Source organism: Rana temporaria, chromosome 3 (assembly GCF_905171775.1).
Source record: "Rana temporaria chromosome 3, aRanTem1.1, whole genome shotgun sequence".
In the NCBI taxonomy this organism is placed as follows: domain Eukaryota; kingdom Metazoa; phylum Chordata; class Amphibia; order Anura; family Ranidae; genus Rana; species Rana temporaria.
Genome location: NC_053491.1, coordinates 58,944,651 through 58,967,926, shown reverse-complemented (window position 1 = coordinate 58,967,926; position 23,276 = coordinate 58,944,651). Strand labels below are relative to the sequence as shown.

The following is a 23,276-nucleotide window of genomic DNA, read 5'->3' as shown; positions in this document are numbered from 1 at the left end:
GGTCTTACAGGTACAACAAGCCCTTTGGGGGCAACAATAATGCAGATGCAGCCTGCAATCAAACTGAGTTCTCACACGTGCTCTAGAGCAAGACCTCCAAACACCTCCCCCTCAAATCTTCTCCATAACTTAGGGCAGGGACGAAACCTTTTGAAGAGCGAGTTGGTAACTGGTCATGGGCCACAATGAGCAGGACGGCAGATGACAGATCCGTGTCCACTCTGCATATGCAGAGCAGACAAGGACACAGCCACTCTATTCTATGGTCCCTACGATCCAATCAGTGGATCGTATTGGAGGTAGGCAGGGGTAAATGGTCACAAGGCTGCTTTCACGCTGAAGCGCTGCTGTTTACCTGTGCCAGTACACCTGTGGCTTTCCTGCGAGTTAGCTGCACTTTGCCGACTTTTATTATATCCTGCAGGTGTGGTGCACTTTCTGAAAGCACACCAAGCCCACAGGTAATAACAGAAATCTATGGCTCAGTGCAGGAAACCCGTAGGTGCTCCTGCAGATCTGTTTGAAAGCAGCCCAGTAACCACTGCACAACAGATATGCCCATAAATACACTGAGTTTATAACATAAACGGACCTTCCATTCAGGAATCTCCCTTGCTACAGGTCTTGTTGGCTGTTGTTGTCCCAGGAGGCATGCATTTGGCATCACCCCTCTTGTGACAGGAGCTGGCGCTATACAGGAAGCATCGGCTTATGTGGCTCTGCTCTCTCCGCAGCCGTGCTTCCTCCGTCACCGGCTCCATTCATAAGACTGATGCTCACGATCTGGGCTTGCCAACCCTCCATCCCAGAGCAGGAGGTCACGGGCCAGCGGTTGGGTACCCTTGACTTAAGGGGAAGGGTTTTATAATGCACACAGCTAGCAAATAACAATGTAACTAATAAGGCTACTTTCACACTGAGGCGCTTCGCAGGTGCTACAGCGCTAAAAATAGCGCCTGCAAAGCGCACTGAAAGAGCTGCTCCTTTCCATCCAGAGTGAAAGCCCGGGGGCTTTCACACTGGAGCGGTGCGCTGGCAGGACGGTAAAAAATGTCCTGCTAGCCGCATCTTTGAGGCTTTTGTATGAGCGGTGAATACACAGCTCCTAAAGCGCCCCTGCCCATTGAAATCAATGGGCAGCGATGCTTTACGGACGGGTTTAACCCCTTTTTTGGCCACTAGTGGGGGTTAAAAACACACGGCTATCGGCCAAAAACAACGGTAAAGCGCCGCTAAAATAGCGGCGCTTAACCACTGACGCCCCCACCGCCCCAGTGTGAAAGTAGCCCAAAAGTGCAGCACAGGCAGAGAACACAGGAAGTCATCAGTCATTACGATTTCATATCATATCCAAAACAGGATGTGAGGGGAAATCTAAGTGCAGGAATTCCTGGTTGTCACCAGAAATGGGGTCTCCATGGGAAGATTTTCCCTCTTTTACTCTTCTGGGGATAACCTAAAATTTGGGATTTTCTTTGACTTTCAATAACAGTAAACAGGACAAATAGAGAGTGTACCTCCCCAACTGGGGCACTGACCACAATAAAAACCCAACAGGTTTCTCTATCCAAAACCAGAGAAAAAGGTTTGGGTCTTAGTTCACGTGTCAAATCCGAGCGTCCAGGCCATTTCCTGTGGCCCTCACACTACTCCAGCAGCTGCGGCACTCCCCTGGTCTCCACCCCCACCTTGTCTCAGCAGTCGGCAGCAGAGAGGACGACAGAACTCCCCTCCAGATCCGGCCTCTCTCTGTGCAGCTGCGGAAAGGCTGGTCTCTGACCCCCGTCTCAACATTCGGCAGAAGAGAGGACAGTACTCTTCCTACAGGTCCTGTGCCCTGCTGTGCAGCCGCAGCAGACCCTCGTCTCCACCGCCACAGCTGAATCTAGCCCTCCTCCAAACCCTGTACTTTCTGCTTCCCAGCTCCTCCCCTAGCACAAGAAAAGGGGGAGTGCACTGTGATGTAAGGGAGGGTGGGGGACTCTTGACTTCGGTGGTAAAGGGGAGTTGTTCTAAACATCTGCTTATATACTCTGTATTTGTCACCTACAGTCATGGATCAAAGGCACCTTCATCTCAAAAAATAGAATTTTTAAGACAAATGTAGAAGGGATTTTTATGGTGCCACAAATATTTTATAAAACGATCTTTATTGAGGCCCAACATTTTTTTTAAAGAAACAAGGGGACATCAGCTGTTGCCCACATTTCATAAAACATACACACACACACACACACACACACACACACACACACACACAGAATAGCTACTATATCAAACGTAACGCTTGTTGCTCGACATGTCTCGTTTTTCAGCTTCTTCAGGACCTATGAAGCATATGTAGCTACAGAAAGACAGATACAATCAATATAAAATAAGAAACAACAATTCAAAAACATTTGTTAGTAAATATGCATTGTTTTAAATGAACATGTGTGTTACCAGAACCAAACACAGTAGAACCTTGGATTACGAGCATAATCCGTTCCAGGAGAATGCTTGTAATCCAAAGTACTTGCATATTAAAGCGAGTTTCCCAACAGAAGTCAATGGAAATAAAGATAATTAGTTCCACGTTGACTTCTATTGCATACAGTATCGCATGTTGCCAGAGGTGTGGGTCGCCGGAGAAACTCGGAAATACTTGGAGACCGCTCGGATGCACTTGGAAACCCCAGGAAAGGCTCGGGAACTGAGCATTTCCGAGCGGCTCAGAGTCTCAAATGCAGTACTGCAAAGGCTTGAATCCTGCGAGACAACACTCGCAAAACCGTGTCAGGATTTAAAGAAAAAAAAAAAGGAATTGCTTGTATTGCGAAACGCTCGCAATCTGAGGTTCCACTGTATATGTCATATACATCAGCATGAATGTTATATTTCAATAGAATCAATGAAGTTCTGAGCATTATACAGCAGGGCACATACCACAGAGTGTGGGTATTGTATGTGTACAGAACCAATGAAATGTGGGCAACAGCTGCTGTCCCCTCGTTTATTGAATTTTCAAAATGTAAAATAATTTGGACCTTAATAAAGATGTTTTTATAAAATATTTCTGTATTTGTGGCACCATAAAAATCCCTTCTCCATTTAAAAAAAAGAAATCTGCTTATAATTGATATGAGAATAATACAATTCTATGGCAGTGAAAGAGGAGGGTCACCCACCACTGGTGTCATCAACAAAAACTGTATTGGAGACTGCAGACAGTCCTTTTCAGACTTGCATTTACTGCTACAGGAATCTGAGTGGGCCTGCACTGCACAGCTTTAAGCCTCATACACACTACTGACAGGGGAGGAGCCACTGTACTAACAACCCAATGTTAGTAGAGCAACCTCCTTTGCTGCACTATTGTGTTCCGACAGGGGAAAAGGCCCCCCAGCGCTCTCAGTCATTGGCTGAGAGTGCCAATTGGCAGACCTTTTTCAGTCATGCCCCTTTGACAGAATCCAGCTGAATGGATGGCTTCTGCTGAACCGGCTGCAATGCACACTGGCTGAATGTTGGCTGGTTTCTACTGAACCAGCCGATGCCGCCCGACATTCAGTCCGTGTGTATAGGGCTTAAAGTCTTAAAGCGAATTTAAAGCGGAGTTCCACCCAAAAATTGAACTTCCGCTTATCCCACTCCTCACCCCCTTACATGCCTTGGCATGTAATTTTTTTTTGGGGGGGGGGGGGGGGGGAGTGGGGGCTTCAGGAGGAGTGGGACTTCCTGTCCCACTTCCTCCTTCCGCCGAGGGGCTGGTAAGGCGATTAAGCTTAATCGCCTACAGCAGCCCCTCCCTGTAGGCGATCGCCTAGGACACGTGACAGGTCCTAGGCGATCGCCTCTCCAATCAAACAGCGCCGGGCCGCGCACATGCGCAGTGCCGCTCGCGCATGCGCAGTGGGTGCCCGGCCGTGAAGCCGAAAGCTGTCACGGCCGGGTGCCCACAGTGACAATGAAGACGCCGGCCGGGGAGGGGGGGAGAGGAGCGGAGCCCCGGCCGGCGCGTCGCTGGAACGCTGGCGCAGGTAAGTGTCTGTTTATTAAAAGCCAGCAGCTACACTTTTTGTAGCTGCTGACTTTTAATAAACAAATATTGGCTGGAACATCCCTTTAAAGTCTCGTTTTTTTTCCTACAAAATAAACAAACAAACATGCTATACTTACCTGCTATGTGCAGTTGGTTTTGAACAGAGCAGCCTGGATCCTCCTCTTCTGGGACCCCTTTTCGGTGCTCCTGGCCCCTCCCCCTGTTGAGTGCCCCCACAGCAAGCAGCTTGCTATGGGGACACCTGAGCAGAGTCCCAGCTCCCCGTTTCCATTCAGACAGAGCCCCGCTCTGTCTCTCTGCTTATTGGCTAGCTGACTTTGATTGACAGCAGCGGGAGCCAATGGTGCCCCTGCTGTTTCTCAGGCAGTCAGGAGGGAAAATCTCAGATGGCAGAGACACTCATGGACATCGCTAGACAGAGAGGGACTTCAGGTAAGTGTTAGGTGGGCTGCTGCACACTAAAGGCTTGTTATCTTAATGCATATAATGCATTAAGATAAAAAAAAAAAACTTATGACTTTCCAATCACTTTTAAGCTATTACTAATACCAGCAATAAACATATAAACTGGACTGCAGTTTAGCTTAATGAACTATTGGAAGCAGGATTACTCATGAGGTCATCTTTCTGCTCTCTCCTTTTCAGCATATTCCCTGCAAGCACATGTACATCTAGCATATTCTCAGCGTCTCCTCGTGCCCGTCCTTGGTCTCCTCTCTGAGTGATGACTACAGAAGGTTAATATGAAAACAAATCCACGTCTTTACACTCAGCACAGGAGAACAGATAACGGAATTGGTAGGTTTATAGCGAGCTTCCTGACTTTAGCACAGCTGCAAGGTTTCCTGTAAAATATTAAAGTTCAATCATAATTTGGTTTCACGTAAAGACAAAAAATGGTCCAGGCAGATAAGAGGAGCAGCCTTGGAAAGAGACGCAGAAGAGCAGAGACAGCCTCTGGGCAATGCGATAAGTTCCTGAGGATTAGTCTGCTTGGTGTGTGTCAGGTTTGTGGCATCAATCATACCATCTAAAAATAAAATACACATGGCTGACTGTTCACATGTGTCAGTAAGTGTCCTCACCACAAGGAATGTACTGCGCCACTAACAATGGGCCAGATTCACAAAAGAGATACGACGGCGTATCTCCTGATACGCCGTTGTATCTCTGAGATCCGCCCGTCGTAACTATGCGCCTGATTCATAGAATCAGGTTACGCATAGTTCTCACAAAGATCCGACAGGTGTAAGTGACTTACACCGTTGGATCTTTGGCTGCAATTCTAGGCCGGCCGCTAGGTGGCGATTCCATTGCGGTCAGCGTAGAATATGCAAATGACTAGTTACACCGATTCACGAACGTACACTTTGCCCGTCGCTCTAAATTTACGTTGTTTCCGTTGAGATACGTGGCGTAAAACTAAGGCTGCCCTCTAGGTGGTCTAGCCAATGTTAAGTATGGCCGTCGTTCCCGCGTCGAAATTTGAAAATTCACGTCGTTTGCACAAGTCGTCCGTGAATGGCGCTGGATGCCATTTACGTTAACGTCGAAACCAATGACGTCCTTGCGAAGTCATTTAGCGCAATGCACGTCGAGTAACTTTACGGACGGAGCATGCGCAGTACGTTCGGCGCGGGAACGCGCCTAATTTAAATGGTGCCCACCCCATTTGAATTAGGCGGGCTTGCGCCGGGCGTATTTACGCTACGCCGCCGCAAGTTTACAGGCTAGTGCTTTGTGAATCAGGCACTTACGCTGTAAACTTGCGGCGGTGTAACGTAAATGGGATACGTTACGCCGCCGCAGCGCAGCCAGATTCTATGTGAATCTGGCCCAATGTTACCAAGGCACAGGGTGGATTTAAAAAAAAAAAAAAAGTAATTTAGATTTTTATCAAATTTATTTGAATAAAATGCTTATGGAGTAAAAAAATCTAAATATAGTTTTCTATTTAAGATACATTAAAGCGGGAGTTCACCCGAATTTATTTATTTTTTTATTATTAGATTGAGGCTCGTTTTGTCTAGGGGAATCGGGTAGTTTTTTTTAAATCGAAGCAGTACTTACCGTTTTAGAGAGCAATCTTCTCCGCCGCTTCCGGGTATGGGCTGCGGGACTGGGCGTTCCTATTTGATTGACAGGCTTCCGACGGTCGCATACATAGCGTCACGAGTAGCCGAAAGAAGCCGAACGTCGGCTACTTTCGGAAAATCGTGACGGGATGTATGCGACCGTCGGAAGCCTGTCAATCAAATAGGAACGCCCAGTCCCGCAGCCCATACCCGGAAGCGGCGGAGAAGATCGCTCTCTAAAACGGTAAGTACTGCTTCGATTTTAAAAAAACTACCCGATTCCCCTTGACAAAACGGGCCTCAATCTAATCTTAAAAATGTACTTTTCGGGTGAACATCCACTTTAATAATTTTGTTTATTTAGCCTGAAATAGAGCTTAGTTATGTAGAATGAGGCTGTATATTCTGCAATATTTAAACTCGTTCAATGAATCCAAGCTATGCACAGGTATTGTTTTAACCACTAGAGGCCCGCGCTATAGTCAAATGACTGCTACAGCGCGGCCCTGAAAATCCGGGAGGCCGTCAATAGACAGCCTCCCCTTTTTTTATTTTTTACAGATCACTTTTATTTTTATCACAGGGAATATAAATATCCCGTGATTGCAATAGGTAGTGACTAGTACTCTTTATTGAGAGATCTGGGGTCTATTAGACTCCTGATGTCTCTACCCTTAAATGCATTTGATCACACCAAGATCGGCATGACCAAATGCTTTCCCTATTTAAAAATCTTTACAATTTAAAACGTTTACATCCAGGGAAACTGGAAGCAATGAGCATGTCATGAGTTTTCCATACCATAGAGGCCATTAGAGCCACTCCAATCACCTCTACAGTAAGCCGGCGAAAGTTCCGGTTGGTTGCTCAGGTCTCCTGGTGGGACGGCAGAGCCCGAGAAAGCCACGGTGGGGGTTGGGGGAGGGGGCTCACATCCCCTCATGCTGCTTGTAAAAGCAATCCAGGGACTTATTAGAAGCCAGAATTTACTGAGCAAAGCTGTAGTGCGGAATTCAAGCCATACTCCAGGCAATATTAAGTAGGTCTCCCATTTGCTACCTAAACAGCCCTGACCCATAGAAGCATGGACTCCACATGACCTCTGAAGGTGTGCTGTGGTATCTGGTACCAAGATGTCATTAGCAGATCCTCCAAGTTACAATAAATGGGATTTTTTTTTGTCCAGTGCTTCCCACAGATGCTCAATTGGAGTGAGATTTGGAGAATTTGGAGGCCAAGTCAACACTGCAAACATGTTTTTGTGTTCCTCAAACCAGTTTTGCAGTGTTGCAGGCTCATTATCCTGCTGAAAGAGGCCACTGTGATCTGAGAATACTTTTTCCATGAAGGGGTGTACTTAGTCAGCGGCAATGTTTTGATAGGCGGTACGTAATAAAGTAACATCCACATGATTTGCAGGACCAGCAGAGGATTGCCCAAAGCATCACACTGCCCCCACCAGCTGGGCTTCTTCCCATAATGCGCCCTGGTAAGTGACGCACACGCACCTAGCCATCCATATGATGTAAATGAAAACGTGATTCATCAGACCAGGCCACCTTCTTCCACCTTCTGTGGTCCAGTTCTGATGCCCAAGTGCCCATTGTAAGCTCTTGTGGCTGTGGACACGGATCAGCATGAACACCCTGAATAGTGTGCAGATAGACAGCTCCATACACAACATGCGACTCAGTGTGGTGCCACGTTCTTCCCTACTTGTCAGGAAGGAAAGAAAACTAATGCAGCCATTACATCCAATTATTGATAAGCTGTAGTATAGAAAATGTTTACCTCTGGGTTTAAAGAAGTATGGCCAAAGCTATTTTGGCTGTACTTCTATGGATTACAGTTCTTTCTGCACTCCTGTGATCTGTTCCAGCCGAGAGTGGACTAAAGCCCGCTATTGGCTGTCATCACAGAGCCGGTCCGGGCTGGGGAAAGATTGTGATCATACGGTCGAGATCCACCCAGAAGCCTGGAACTGCAGCTGGTTCAGCCTCTCAGCATGCCACCAAGAGCCTGAGCCAGCCGCTCCCACCCCCCTCCACAGCCCAGTCCTCCGGTGAGCACTGGGAGGGGAGAGAAGACTGTCAGTCACAGCTCTCTGCTCAGAGTGGATGGAGGGGGAGAACTGAGTGATCAGTGGTGTTTGATTGTTCAGTTCTCACTGCAGAGCCAGCGGGGGAAAGATACATCGGATGAATGCTGCATCCACCTAGGTTTTTTTTTACTTTTGGATGGAGTGGAGAGGGATTACAACACCCGTCAGGGTTTATTGCTGTCTGTGACCGTTGGGGAGATTCATCCTATTTATCTGGTTACCGTTATTTAAAGTAAAATAATATTCCAAATTTTTGGTTGTCCTCAGAACAAGAATCATGAGGATATCTTCCAATGGGGACACTAGTTCTGATGACAGCCCGGGATTCCCGAGAGAGAGAGAGAGAGAGAGAGAGAGAGAGAGAGAGAGAGAGAGAGAGAGAGAGAGAGAGAGAGAGAGAGAGAGAGAGAGAGGCCTGGGGTTCCCTCCCTTCAGAGAGAAGGGGTTGCCGGGTCATCTTCCATAGTGATCCTCCAGGTGTGGGACATCCATACTTGTATATGGTGCCGGGCTGGGAGCAGAGTCAGTGTACAATAAATATCATTCTTGGAGGAGGGGCGAGAGGTGGTCTGTCCAGTGTATGACATGTGGAGGAGGGGAGGAGAGGTGGTCTGTCCAGTGTATGACATGTGGAGGAGGGGAGGAGAGGTGGTCTGTCCAGTGTATGACATGTGGAGGAGGGGCGAGAGGTGGTCTGTCCAGTGTATGACATGTGGAGGAGGGGAGGAGAGGTGGTCTGCCCAGTGTATGACATGTGGAGGAGGGGCGAGAGGTGGTCTGTCCAGTGTATGACATGTGGAGGAGGGGAGGAGAGGTGGTCTGCCCAGTGTATGACATGTGGAGGAGGGAAGAGAGGTGGTCTGCCCAGTGTATGACACGTGGAGGAGGGGAGAGGTGGTCTGGCCAGTGTATGACATGTGGAGGAGGGGCGAGAGGTGGTCTGTCCAGTGTATGACATGTGGAGGAGGGGAGAGGTGGTCTGCCCAGTGTATGACATGTGGAGGAGGCGAGAGAGGTGGTCTGTCCAGTGTATGACATGTGGAGGAGGGGGCGAGAGGTGGTCTGTCCAGTGTATGACATGTGGAGGGGGCAAGAGGTGGTCTGTCCAGTGTATGACATGTGGAGGAGGGGCGAGAGGTGGTCTGTCCAGTGTATGACATGTGGAGGAGGGGCGATAGGTGGTCTGCCCAGTGTATGACATGTGGAGGAGGGGAGAGGTGGTCTTTCCAGTGTATGACATGTGGAGGAGGGGCGAGAGAGGTGGTCTGGCCAGTGTATGACATGTGGAGGAGGGGAGAGGTGGTCTGTCCAGTGTATGACATGTGGAGGGGGCAAGAGGTGGTCTGTCCAGTGTATGACATGTGGAGGAGGGGCGAGAGGTGGTCTGTCCAGTGTATGACATGTGGAGGAGGGGCGAGAGGTGGTCTGGCCAGTGTATGACATGTGGAGGAGGGGAGAGGTGATCTGTCCAGTGTATGACATGTGGAGGAGGGGAGAGGTGGTCTGTCCAGTGTATGACATGTGGAGGGGGGGGGGCGAGAGGTGATCTGTCCAGTGTATGACATGTGGAGGAGGGGAGGAGAGGTGGTCTGTCCAGTGTATGACATGTGGAGGAGGGGAGGAGAGGTGGTCTGTCCAGTGTATGACATGTGGAGGAGGGGAGGAGAGGTGGTCTGTCCAGTGTATGACATGTGGAGGAGGGGAGGAGAGGTGGTCTGTCCAGTGTATGACATGTGGAGGAGGGGCGAGAGGTGGTCTGTCCAGTGTATGACATGTGGAGGAGGGGGCGAGAGGTGGTCTGTCCAGTGCATTACATGTGGAGGAGGGGCGAGAGGTGGTCTGTCCAGTGTATTACATGTGGAGGAGGGGAGGAGAGGTGGTCTGTCCAGTGTATGACACGTGGAGGAGGGGAGAGGTGGTCTGTCCAGTGTATGACATGTGGAGGAGGGAAGAGAGGTGGTCTGCCCAGTGTATGACACGTGGAGGAGGGGAGAGGTGGTCTGGCCAGTGTATGACATGTGGAGGAGGGGCGAGAGGTGGTCTGTCCAGTGTATGACATGTGGAGGAGGGGAGAGGTGGTCTGCCCAGTGTATGACATGTGGAGGAGGCGAGAGAGGTGGTCTGTCCAGTGTATGACATGTGGAGGAGGGGGCGAGAGGTGGTCTGTCCAGTGTATGACATGTGGAGGAGGGGGCGAGAGGTGGTCTGTCCAGTGTATGACATGTGGAGGAGGGGGCGAGAGGTGGTCTGTCCAGTGTATGACATGTGGAGGAGGGGAGAGGTGGTCTTTCCAGTGTATGACATGTGGAGGAGGGGCGAGAGAGGTGGTCTGGCCAGTGTATGACACGTGGAGGAGGGGAGAGGTGGTCTGCCCAGTGTATGACATGTGGAGGAGGGGCGAGAGGTGGTCTGTCCAGTGTATTACATGTGGAGGAGGGGCGAGAGGTGGTCTGTCCAGTGTATGACACGAAGAGGAGGGGAGAGAGGTGGTCTGCCCAGTGTATTACATGTGGAGGAGGGGCGAGAGGTGGTCTGTCCAGTGTATTACATGTGGAGGAGGGGAGAGGTGGTCTGTCCAGTGTATTACATGTGGAGGAGGGGCGAGAGGTGGTCTGGCCAGTGTATGACATGTGGAGGAGGGAAGAGGTGGTCTGCCCAGTGTATTACATGTGGAGGAGGGGCGAGAGGTGGTCTGTCCAGTGTATGACAGGTGGAGGAGGGGCGAGAGGTGGTCTGGCCAGTGTATGACATGTGGAGGAGGGGCTAGAGGTGGTCTGTCCAGTGTATGACATGTGGAGGAGGGGAGAGGTGGTCTGTCCAGTGTATGACATGTGGAGGAGGGGAGAGGTGGTCTGTCCAGTGTATGACATGTGGAGGAGGGGCGAGAGGTGGTCTGCCCAGTGTATGACACGTGGAGGAGGGGAGAGGTGGTCTGTCCAGTGTATGACATGTGGAGGAGGGGCGAGAGGTGGTCTGCCCAGTGTATGACACGTGGAGGAGGGGAGAGGTGGTCTGTCCAGTGTATTACATGTGGAGGAGGGGAGAGGTGGTCTGCCCAGTGTATGACATGTGGAGGAGGGGAGGAGAGGTGGTCTGTCCAGTGTGACATGTGGAGGGGGGGGGGGGGGGTGGTCTGCCCAGTGTATGACATGTGGAGGAGGGAAGAGGTGGTCTGTCCAGTGTATGACATGTGGAGGAGGGGCGAGAGGTGGTCTGTCCAGTGTATGACATGTGGGGGGGGGGGGGGGGAGGTGGTCTGTCCAGTGTATGACAGGTGGAGGAGGGGCTAGAGGTGGTCTGTCCAGTGTATGACACGTGGAGGAGGGGCGAGAGGTGGTCTGTCCAGTGTATGACATGTGGAGGAGGGGAGAGGTGGTCTGTCCAGTGTATGACATGTGGAGGAGGGGCGAGAGGTGGTCTGTCCAGTGTATGACATGTGGAGGAGGGGAGAGGTGGTCTGTCCAGTGTATGACACGTGGAGGAGGGGCAAAAGGTGGTCTGTCCAGTGTATGACATGTGGAGGAGGGGCGAGAGGTGGTCTGTCCAGTGTATGACACGTGGAGGAGGGGAGAGGTGGTCTGTCCAGTGTATGACATGTGGAGGAGGGGCGAGAGGTGGTCTGTCCAGTGTATGACATGTGGAGGAGGGGCGAGAGGTGGTCTGTCCAGTGTATGACATGTGGAGGGGGGGGGGGGGAGGTGGTCTGTCCAGTGTATGACATGTGGAGGAGGGGCGAGAGGTGGTCTGCCCAGTGTATGACACGTGGAGGAGGGGCGAGAGGCGGTCTGCCCAGTGTATGACATGTGGAGGAGGGGCGAGAGGTGGTCTGCCCAGTGTATGACACGTGGAGGAGGGGAGAGGTGGTCTGTCCAGTGTATTACATGTGGAGGAGGGGAGAGGTGGTCTGCCCAGTGTATGACATGTGGAGGAGGGGAGGAGAGGTGGTCTGTCCAGTGTGACATGTGGAGGGGGGGGGGGAGGTGGTCTGCCCAGTGTATGACATGTGGAGGAGGGAAGAGGTGGTCTGTCCAGTGTATGACATGTGGAGGAGGGGCGAGAGGTGGTCTGTCCAGTGTATGACATGTGGGGGGGGGGGGGGGGAGGTGGTCTGTCCAGTGTATGACAGGTGGAGGAGGGGCTAGAGGTGGTCTGTCCAGTGTATGACACGTGGAGGAGGGGCGAGAGGTGGTCTGTCCAGTGTATGACATGTGGAGGAGGGGAGAGGTGGTCTGTCCAGTGTATGACATGTGGAGGAGGGGCGAGAGGTGGTCTGTCCAGTGTATGACATGTGGAGGAGGGGAGAGGTGGTCTGTCCAGTGTATGACACGTGGAGGAGGGGCAAAAGGTGGTCTGTCCAGTGTATGACATGTGGAGGAGGGGCGAGAGGTGGTCTGTCCAGTGTATGACACGTGGAGGAGGGGAGAGGTGGTCTGTCCAGTGTATGACATGTGGAGGAGGGGCGAGAGGTGGTCTGTCCAGTGTATGACATGTGGAGGAGGGGCGAGAGGTGGTCTGTCCAGTGTATGACATGTGGAGGGGGGGGGGGGAGGTGGTCTGTCCAGTGTATGACATGTGGAGGAGGGGCGAGAGGTGGTCTGCCCAGTGTATGACACGTGGAGGAGGGGCGAGAGGCGGTCTGCCCAGTGTATGACACGTGGAGGAGGGGGCGAGAGGTGGTCTGCCCAGTGTATGACATGTGGAGGAGGGGCGAGAGGTGGTCTGTCCAGTGTATGACATGTGGGGGGGGGGGGGAGAGGTGGTCTGTCCAGTGTATGACATGTGGAGGAGGGGCGAGAGGTGGTCTGTCCAGTGTATGACATGTGGGGGGGGCAAGAGGTGGTCTGTCCAGTGTATGACACGTGGAGGAGGGGCGAGAGGTGGTCTGCCCAGTGTATGACATGTGGAGGGGAGAGAGGTGGTCTGTCCAGTGTAGGAGGGGCACACCTCACACAAGGTAAACAAACTCCGGGCTGGCTCTTGTGACAGGAAGGCCTCGGGGACAGATCAGGTGGCTCCCTCCACCCCCTGTACGGCCCCCCGGGGGAGGGGAGAGGGGATCGGACAGGGGAAGCCTCCCGCCGTCTCTCGTGTCATCACCGGTGTGAGAGGAACCAACCGGAGGAGGGAGACAGGTCAGTGTCCCGCCAACACAGTTCCCACCCCTCCCCTACAGCTACGCACACAGAAAATCAGCCACCCGCCCAACAAAAACCCCAACACAGGCCGCATCCTACCCCTACCAGGTCATAATCTTCCTCATCGTCGCACATGAAGTCATCCTCCATGTCAGACATCTTGACCAGAGAACTAGAGCCTGTGGACTCCCAGGATCCTTTGCGCCGGACGCATTAATTCCTCCCCCGGAACGGATGGCTGATTGGATGTTGCGGGGGAAGACAATTGCCGTAGCACCACAGGATGGCGGAAGTACTTTGGCAAGAATGATATGTGTCAACACCTAGCAACCAAAGAGACGCAGGGCATTCTGGGATGTGTAGTCCCAGGGCAGCTGGGGAGCCTCAGAGTGGGCGTGCTTTGTGCTGGGCATCATTGTTATTAGATGAAATGTTTGTGTAGTTTACTAGAAAGCTGCACAATTATAAAATAAACCTGTCGTGAGAAAAATGATGTACACGTTCAAACATTCATTATTTTTCTTTTAAAACTGAACTCCATGAAGCATTTGTATTGCATTTTTTATTTTTATTTATTATTTTTATTATTGTATTTTTAATTTACTATTTTTATTATTTTGTTTTATTATTATTGTTATTTGTATGTATTATTTTTATTACTGTTATTTCTTTTTTTTATTTTTATTATTGTAATTTTTATTTTACTTGTGTTATTGATTTTTTTTAATTATTATTTTTATTACTGTTATTTTTATTTTCAATACTTTTGGTATTTTTTTATTTTTTACTATTTTTATTTATTTATTATTGTTCTTATTGTTGTTTTTATTCTACAAATTCTATTGATTATTTTACAAATGTTTAAATTATTTTAGTACTGTTATTTATTTGTATTTTACTATTTTCATTCCTCATATATATATTATTTTACTTTTAATTAACTTTTTTTATTTATAATTTATTTTTATTTAAAGGGTAACTCCACTTTCTTGGAAAAAAATGCAAATAAAAAAATTCAATAAAGCACATACAGTACAATTGCTACACAAGTCATATTGTAATTGAATGTTATTAAAAAATAAAATTTTATTTTATTATATTGCTATTGTTATTTTTATTTCACTGATTTTATTTTTGTATTGGTTATATATATATATATATATATATATATATATATATATATATATATATATATATATATATATATATATATATATATATATATATATATATATATATATATATATATATATATATATATTGTTTTTTTAGTACTGTTGTTTATTATTTATATTTTACAAATTGTATTTATCATTTTGGTTATTTTGCTTTTAATTTACTATTTTAAGGCGATTTATGAATGATAGCAGTGCCAAGCAAGCGACCCCTGTGGTCAGTTTTTTGGAATATGAAGAAAGTGGATACAATTCTATTTTATTTAACAGAGCTGTCTTTTTAAAAAGTTATTTCTCACACACAGCAGAAGGCGTACTTACAATTACATACCAGAAAAAAAAAATGTGCTACTCCAATTGCGTGTGGAGATACCACATGTATCTTTTTTCACTGTCCAGACACATAAAGGGGCCCAAAATCCAAGGAGCACCTTTGGGTTTTCAAGGGGCATAAATAATGCATCTAATTTCCTATCACATTTCTTGGGGCTCTGAAGTATCAGGTCAGGAGAAACACCCAGAAGATAACCCCATTTTGCACAGTAGACCCTCCAACATATTTAATTAGAGGCATGGTGAGTCTTTTGTGGATCATTTTTGAAATTTGCACAGGACTTTCAAGTAAGAAGATTACATTGGATTTTTTTTTTTTTTACATATGTTTGTCAATTAATAAGATATTTCTCACACACAGCATGGGCGTTCTTAGAATAATACCCTAAAACGCATTATTTTATTCCTCTTGAGTATGGGGATACCAAATGTGTGAGACTTTTTTGCAGCTTAGTCATATAACGGGGCCCCAAATCCAAAGAGCACCTTCAAACTTTCAAAAGGCATAAATTACGCATCTAATTTTCTTACTGCCTATTACATGTTTGGAGCCCCTGGAGTGCCAAGACAAGACAAACACCCACAAAATGACCGCATTTTGGAGAGTAAACACAGCCCATGATATTTTTTAGGAGGCACGGTGAGTCTTTTGAAGATTTCATTTTTCTACCATAAGTTTTTGGAAAATGGGGAGAGAATTTTTTTTTCCACACAAAGTTGTAAATTAACAGGATATTTCTAACACACAGCATGGGCATACTTAGAACTACATTGCACAACACAATTTGCTATTCCTCCTAAGTATGGCGATACCACATATGTGAGTCTTTTTCATAGCCTGGATGCATAGAGGGTCCCAAAATTGAAGGAGCACCTTCAGGCTTGCAAGGGGCATAAATGACACATCTAATTTTCTAACTACCTATCAGTAGCACTACCCCCGCATGAGCTGCTGGTTATATTTTGGGCGGCACGTTACCTCTATATTATCGCTGTCCAGGGTGAAAGGAGAGTACGAAGAATTTCAATGTCCACACACAATGTAAAAACAAAAAAACTGCGCTAATAGTAAGGGTTAAATTACACTAAAAATATTAGACTAAAGGCGGCAGCTAGCGTGGGATACACAAAAACATAACCAAAAAGATATAGCCGCGCCACAAAACACTAAACAGTATACAATAATGATCTTAGAGGATATGGTAAATTCAAGTCCATATACATGTAGCTGTCAATATGGATCACTCTTAGGTAAACAACAGTCCAAATGGAGAGGTAGGCATAAGCAGTTAAGGTGATCAGCATAGGTCTCCTGTTGAATAAATCTTTGCAGATGAAGTCCTAAGAATTTACACCAACCAAGTGACAGGTCACTTCTGAATTACTACTACTTCACGCAACTGTATAGGATTGCTTTTATGCACAGCATATTTTCTTCATGGCACATTTATTTGCATTTTTTTCACTCCACTGAATTATGCATGGACTTTTAAGTTTAGTACTTTGGACATTTGTTTGAGCACTTTATGGATATATCATAGACCATATATTGTTCTATTTATTTATCCAGGTATATTTGCTATTTAGTTTCTAGCGCCCCCTACCCTCACTCGTTGCACAAGTGACAGGTATAGACAATATAAGTGAACCCTTCACCGGAGTATGGAGCCGCTTACCAGAAGGCAAACTCAACTGTGCATTCGGCTATAGCCCAGCCGCAGCCTTTAATCCACAGGATCCCGGGGGGAAAAGAAATAACAGCAGACACTCGATGGTAGCAAATTCCAGTTCATCCGATGTGGATATAAGAAAGAAGGTGCACCATAGCGTGACTCCGTTTACAAGTATAGCATTTATTTAAAACACGAGATATACTCACAAGCATAAATTTAAAAACAGCGTTAAAAACAAACGAATGCCGGCCGGCATACAAGGAGCCCTCCTCCTTTGCGTGGTGACATCACTGCGTGGCCTCCCAGATGCGTTTCGTCATCAATAGGACGTTTTCAATGGGGGTAGGGCATAACAGTGATCCACCAGTTATAAAGAGCTAAACCTCATTGTGAAGAGCGGGTAATAGCTGCAGAAACGCCATCTTAACTCAGGTCAAAATGCCTATAATAGGCAGCACTACACTACCGGGCGATAGATCCTTAAGTTTGGAACTTTCATAATGACAGTCTTAGTTGTATCTTACCAAAAAGAAAATGGGAAACAACTTTTTAAAATAGCAAGCAATCAGACGGGAATGCTAAGCAGGACTGGCCTGGCACAAGCCACCTGACGTCGCATTTCGACCGTTCTGACTGCTCTCTCTCGCCATCTAGAGCTTCAATGTAAGAAGCGCCGATGAAAAAAATATAAAATTAAATAAATAAGACACCTCCTAGAGACGAAAGCTGGAGTGCTTAAAAGTAACCTAACATAGCCCCCAGCTACGCATGACTCACATAGAGGCATACATACGACCGTATGGCAAGTACCTAAACTGGCCCAATCTAACCCATAAAATACGATTAGATTAACCCCTAGATAGCATAAAACTATTACCTCAGGGTGTGCTAAGGGCCTGCTATGCTGAAAATAAAATAATTAATAATTAATTAATAACCGTTACATGTGGCAAAGGTGAATGGTTTAAATTATAAGCAATTGGTGTGATCTAGTCTAAGGACAATCAATCCCCAACCTCCCCCAGTGGGGTGAACGGCCTACCACACCGAAGGTGGGGCAGTCCGCATCACTGGTATAATGGGAGATATACAATCATCTCAGTGTTTAATACATTGTGGCAACATGCCACTAAGTTAATTCATGTGAAAAAACAAGTGAAAGTATAATATTTAATTACTTAAATGGTCCGCGAACCACCCAAACAAGGTACGCGAACCAACAATAAAAGGCCAATAATGGCGTGCGCATCTAGGGTGGTAGAATTCCACCAATGTGACTAACAAATGTGTGTGACCCTCATTATGAACTTGAGTTTTACTGATAGATACTTTAAATATAGCAGTACAAATTTTCTTATGAGCAGAATTTTATTTTATTTTTTTATAAAAACAAAGGAAAAAGTTGTAAGAAATATATATATATAATTAACCCAGAAGAACACAAAATAACCTGCCTCTATTGGTGCCATTCACAATGAGTATACATATCATGCGTTATTGATAAATGCATTTACATCAGTTTTATTCAACCCATAGGGGGCATATGTTTTTAAACGGTAGATCCACCCCATTTCCATATGTGAAATTTCCCTCACAAGATTACTTCCCCTCCAATGTGGCTTGAATTTATCGATCCCTAGAAAAAGGGTATTAGATGGGTCTTTCTTATGTTTCAACTTGTAATGGTTGGAAACGGAATGGTTCTTACATCCGGCTAGAATATTGGTGATATGTTCATTCACCCGGACCTGGAAGAACCTTTTGGTCCGGCCTACAAACTGCAGGCCACACGGGCACTGCAGTAGATAAACTACACCTGTAGAGGCGCAGGTAATACAAGATCTGATCTTATATTCCCTACCGGTAGCCATAGAGGTAAAGACAGTCACGCACCTCTGTGTGTTGGAATTCATAGAGCAGACCCTGCAGCGTTTGCACCTATAGTAGCCTTTTAGTTGATCGAAAAAACCTACACCCCTAATGGGAGGATCTATAGCATTAACAGCTACTTGATTCCTTAAAGACTGCACCCCCCTAAAGACTACCCGAGGTTTGGGGGGCAAGATATCCTTCAAAAGAGGATCACTCTTGGCTATATGCCAGTGCTTATTCACAAGATGGGTAATGGCCCTATGCTGAACGGAATAGGTAGTTATAAACGGCACCCCCTCAGGGAAGTTGTCACCCCCCCCCCCAACCACCTTTTCTCGTAGGAGGTCGTCCCTCTCAGTGGCCAAAACTCCGTTCAGGGATGCCTGTAGGGATTCATAAGAGTATCCCTTCTCAAGGAAGCAGTCTGTCAGCAACCCCGCCTGAGTCAGAAACTGCTGGGGATCTGAACAGTTCCTCCTCAGTCTGAGGTACTGACTTTTAGGGACCGCCCTGAGCCACGGCTCGTGATGGCAACTATCTTTCGAGATGAAGGAGTTGCGGTCAGTATCCTTAAAATATGTAGAGGTAGCGAATTTCCCGTCTCTAACCTCAATCTTAAGGTCCAGGTAATGAACATCAGTCTGGCTGGCCTCATATTTCAATTGTATCCCTCTATCGTTAGAATTGAGGGACACTATGAAGTCAGACAGATCCTGGTGTTCCCCGGCCCATAGGAGGAGGATGTCATCAATATATCTAGCCCAAAGGACCAGTTGGGGTATATCCCTTGAGTGGATGACATCCTCCTCCCATTTGGCCATAAACAAGTTCGCCAGGCTGGGGGCATATTTGGCCCCCATGGCAACCCCTGTGTCTTGTCTATAAAAGTTGTCATTGAACCAAAAATAATTTGATGCTGCTGCAAACCTTAATAGGGACATTACAAAGTCCACTTGTTTGGACTGGAGCCTCGAGTCTCTCGAGAGGAAACAATGGACTGCTTCAAAACCTAATGCATGGGGGATGATCGTGTATAGGATGTGACATCTATAGTGGCCATCCAGATATTAGCTGTAGCAGAAAAACCAGACCAGACAGCTAGCTACACTGGCATTTGTGTGGCTAGCGACCGGGAACATTGTTGCTGGGTGCACTGATCTGGTGATATTGTCATTGGTTTGGCAGTGATCAAGAATACTGTTGATGGCTTACACTGATCTGATTGCACTGAAACTGGTGTGGTTGCAATCAGGAACACTGTTGCTGGCTTACACTGGTCTGGTGAAACTGGGACTGATGTGGTGGTGATCAGGAACACTGTTGCTGGCTTATTTTGGTCTGGTGACACTTTTATTGGTGTGGTGGTGATCAGGGAAACTGTCACTAGCTATGCTTGTCTGGTGACATTGTAGTGCTATGGCTACTGATCAGAGACAATGGCTGGCAGTATGCTGGATCTAATGGCAGAAAGTTGATTTTTGGGTGAACCTCCGCTTTAATGCCACGTACACACCATCATTTTATGTGATGAAAAAAAACGACGTTTTTAAAAACGTCAATTAAAATGACCGTGTGTGGGGAAAACGTCTTCTGAAAAACGACAACATTTTTTTTAAGCATGCTTCAATTTTTGGTGTCGTTTTTGAAAACGTCATTTTTTGTGTCATTAAAAATCATAGTGTGTGGGCAAAGCGATGTTTAAAACGACGTTTTTAAACCCGCGCATGCTCAGAAGCAAGTTATGAAGCTAGCTTCAATGGAAAAGAGTGCTGAACGTAACTGCGCTTTTCTAGAGCATTTTGAAAAAACGATGGTGTGTAGGCAACGTCGTTTTTGAAAATGAAGTTTCAAAAACGTTGTTTTACAGTATTTCATGATTTAAAACGTTGTTTTATTTCATCACAAAAAACGATCGTGTGTTCGCGGCATCAGACAGTGATCAGACTTCTGAGGCAACTTCCATTGAAATCAATGGGTACAAGTTGCCTAGAAGTCGGATTGAAGTAGTACAGGAACCTTTTCTGATGTCTGAGTGACTTCAGTAGTGTGTATTAAGAGGGCTCCATTCACTTCCATTGATTTTCTCAACCACGCGACTTGGGACGACTTCAAGTCGGATCCCAGGTCGCCCCTGTGTGAACCGGCTCTAATACCTGGACGTCATTGATTGGTTACTATGCACAGCTGCACCAGATTCTGAGTGCACTCGTCTTTGTAAATCTCTCCCAGTGTCGTCAGAGCAGCCAGCCATTGTACATGATCACTAGCCACAGAAGTACAATGTCACTATTGTAATACTGCTCTGTTGACAGTGATGTTTTTATGTTTGCATACTGAGTGTTTACTACAATGTCAAATGCTGTAGTAAACACTCTTGAGTAGATTGACATACAATGCCGCAACTTTGCAGCGGCGTAGCTTAAGGAATTTAAGCTACGCCGCCGTAAGTTAGCGAGGCAAGTACATGATTCACAATGTACTTGCCTGCTAAGTTACGGCGGCGTAGCCTAAATCGACGGGCGTAAGGGTGCCTAATTCAAATGTATTTGAGGGGGGCGTGTTTTATGTTAATGGAGCTTGACCTTACGTTTTTTGCGTTTTCTCAACTGCGCATGCGCCGGGCGCCTACATTTCCCAGTGTGCATTGCGGCTAAGTACACCGCACGGGCCTATTGATTTCGACATGGACGTAAACGACGTAAATCCCTATTCACGGACGACTTGCGCAAACGACGTAAAAATTTCGAATTTTGACGCAGGAACGGCGGCCATACTTAACATTGGCTAGGCCAACTAGGGCCTAGCTCTAACTTTATGCGGCGTATCTCTTACGTAAATGGCGTAAATGTACTGCGGCGGCCGGGCGTACGTTCGTGAATCGGCGTATCTACAGATTTGCATATTCTACGCCAACCGCAATGGAAGCGCCACCTAGCGGCCAGCTGAAATATTGCAATCTAAGATAGGACGGCGCAAGCCGTCGTATCTTAGATAGGTTTAAGCGTATCTCTGTTTGAGAATACACTTAAACCTAGGTCGGCGTAGATTCAGAGTTAGGTCGGCGTATCTACTGATACGCCGACTTAACTCTTTATGAATCTACCTATCTGTTTCCTCTGATAGCTAATCACTGTGAGAGTAAGGCCTTTTACACACAGTCGGACTGTCCGATGAAAACGGTCCGCTGGACCGTTTTCATCGGACATGTCCGCTGCCGGATTTTGGTCTGATGTGTGTACACACCATCAGACCAAAATCCCCGCGGACAGCGAACGCGGTGACGTGGCCGCGACGATGTGCACGACCCTGGAAGGTCAATGCTTCCGCACATGCGTCGAATCATTTCGACGCATGCGAGGAATTTCGGCCAAGCGGACATGTCCGATGGACATGGTTCCAGCGGACATGTTTCATAGCATGCTAAGAAACATTTGTCCGCTGGAAACCTGTCCGCTAGGCCGGGAATCCGGTCCGGTCGGCCGTACATGTCCGCGAAAACTGGTCCGCGGACCAGTTTCAGCAAACATGTTCGGTCGTGTGTACGAGGCCTTAACAGTTCAATGCCTGTGTTCGGTCAGATTAGGTGACCCGTCAGAATTGGTAGCAGAAGAAAAAAAATTCGCTGCCATCTTGCTACACCCCCCATTCCACCACAGTAAAGCTACACTGAGAAGGGGGCAAGCAAACATCTTGTTACACCCATCGGAGTTTTGCATTTTACACTTTTTTTAACAGTAGACTGAGTTGATATAGTGAAATACAGTACTTAAAACTCTGTGTATATGTTTACATGTTGAATTTTAAAAGTAGAGAACTTCTGTCCGATTAGCAAGCCTGTGAGATGAGCAGGCTTGCCGCTGCTTTTAAAATTCAACATGTAAACAGTCACACAGAGTTTTAAGTACTGTATTTCACTATATCAACTCAGTCTACTGTGTAAAATGCTAAACTCCGATGGGTGTAACAAGATGTCCGCTTGCCCTCTTCTTCGCCATAGTTACTATGGTAGAGTGTGAGGTGTAGCAAGATGGCGGTATCAAAACGTCACCTGTTACCAATTGTGACGGGTCGCCATATCTGACAGAACACCTGCACCATGCAGCCTTTGTTTACACATGGTTTACATGATAACTGCAATTGTCAGTTAAAGTAACACAGCGTCACATTGCAAAAATTGGTCTGGTCATGAAGGGGGGTAAATCTTCCGGAGGGCAAGTGGCTGAAGGCCCATCTAATGGTGGCCATACACAGTGTAATGTATGAATGGGAGTTAGGGACCTTAGATTGTAAGCTCCTGAGGGCAGGGACTTGTGAATGTACAATGTGTAAAGTGCTGTGGGAATTGAGTGCGCTATATAAATAAATAAATAATAACACGGAAGGATCGATGTCGGTGATGATGAAACTGATGTATCGGACATCACATGAGCAAGACACAAATGTGATGGCCTATTGATGATCACCAGACAGCGATGGTTTCCATTCACCCAAGTAGATGGGTCGTGATGGAAGACGATTGATCGGACCAGGCTGGGAAATGGTGGGCTTGTTGTACCCCTTACATATAGATTGATTGCAAGCAATTCACACGGGTTTGAAACATGCATCAGTCTACTCTGTACAAATGATTTATTGTTGTCAAAATCGATCAATTTGGGTCGTTCAAAACCATCATTATCTGTTGTTCAACACTTGTGCTTGATCAATGTCTGTTTCAATTGTTTTGTCCAATCAGGCATGGATCGTTCAGTTTTATCACACTGTGTATGGCCACTATCAATCAGATTCCATAGTGTATGGTCCGCAGTGGACTGACAGAGCTCCTCTCATTTCCTGCACACAGTGTGATCAGGACAGGGACACTCCTCCT

At 46.9% G+C, this 23,276-nt stretch overlaps 1 protein-coding gene across 4 annotated transcripts in view; it reads right to left on the bottom strand.

Annotated features, from left to right (window-relative positions):
- COPS2 (COP9 signalosome subunit 2) overlaps positions 1–13,582 on the bottom strand; it is a 60,125-nt gene extending 46,543 nt beyond the window's left edge. Inside the window, exon 1 of one of the 4 annotated variants that reach the window (XM_040342640.1) lies at positions 13,453–13,582. In XM_040342640.1, coding sequence (XP_040198574.1) covers positions 13,453–13,512 — 60 coding nt within the window. In that variant the 5' untranslated portion in view covers positions 13,513–13,582. The remainder of the gene's footprint in view (positions 1–13,452) is intronic. The other 3 variants (XM_040342643.1, XM_040342642.1, XM_040342641.1) reach the window with 3 other exon arrangements.
- Positions 13,583–23,276: the final 9,694 nt, after the last annotated feature.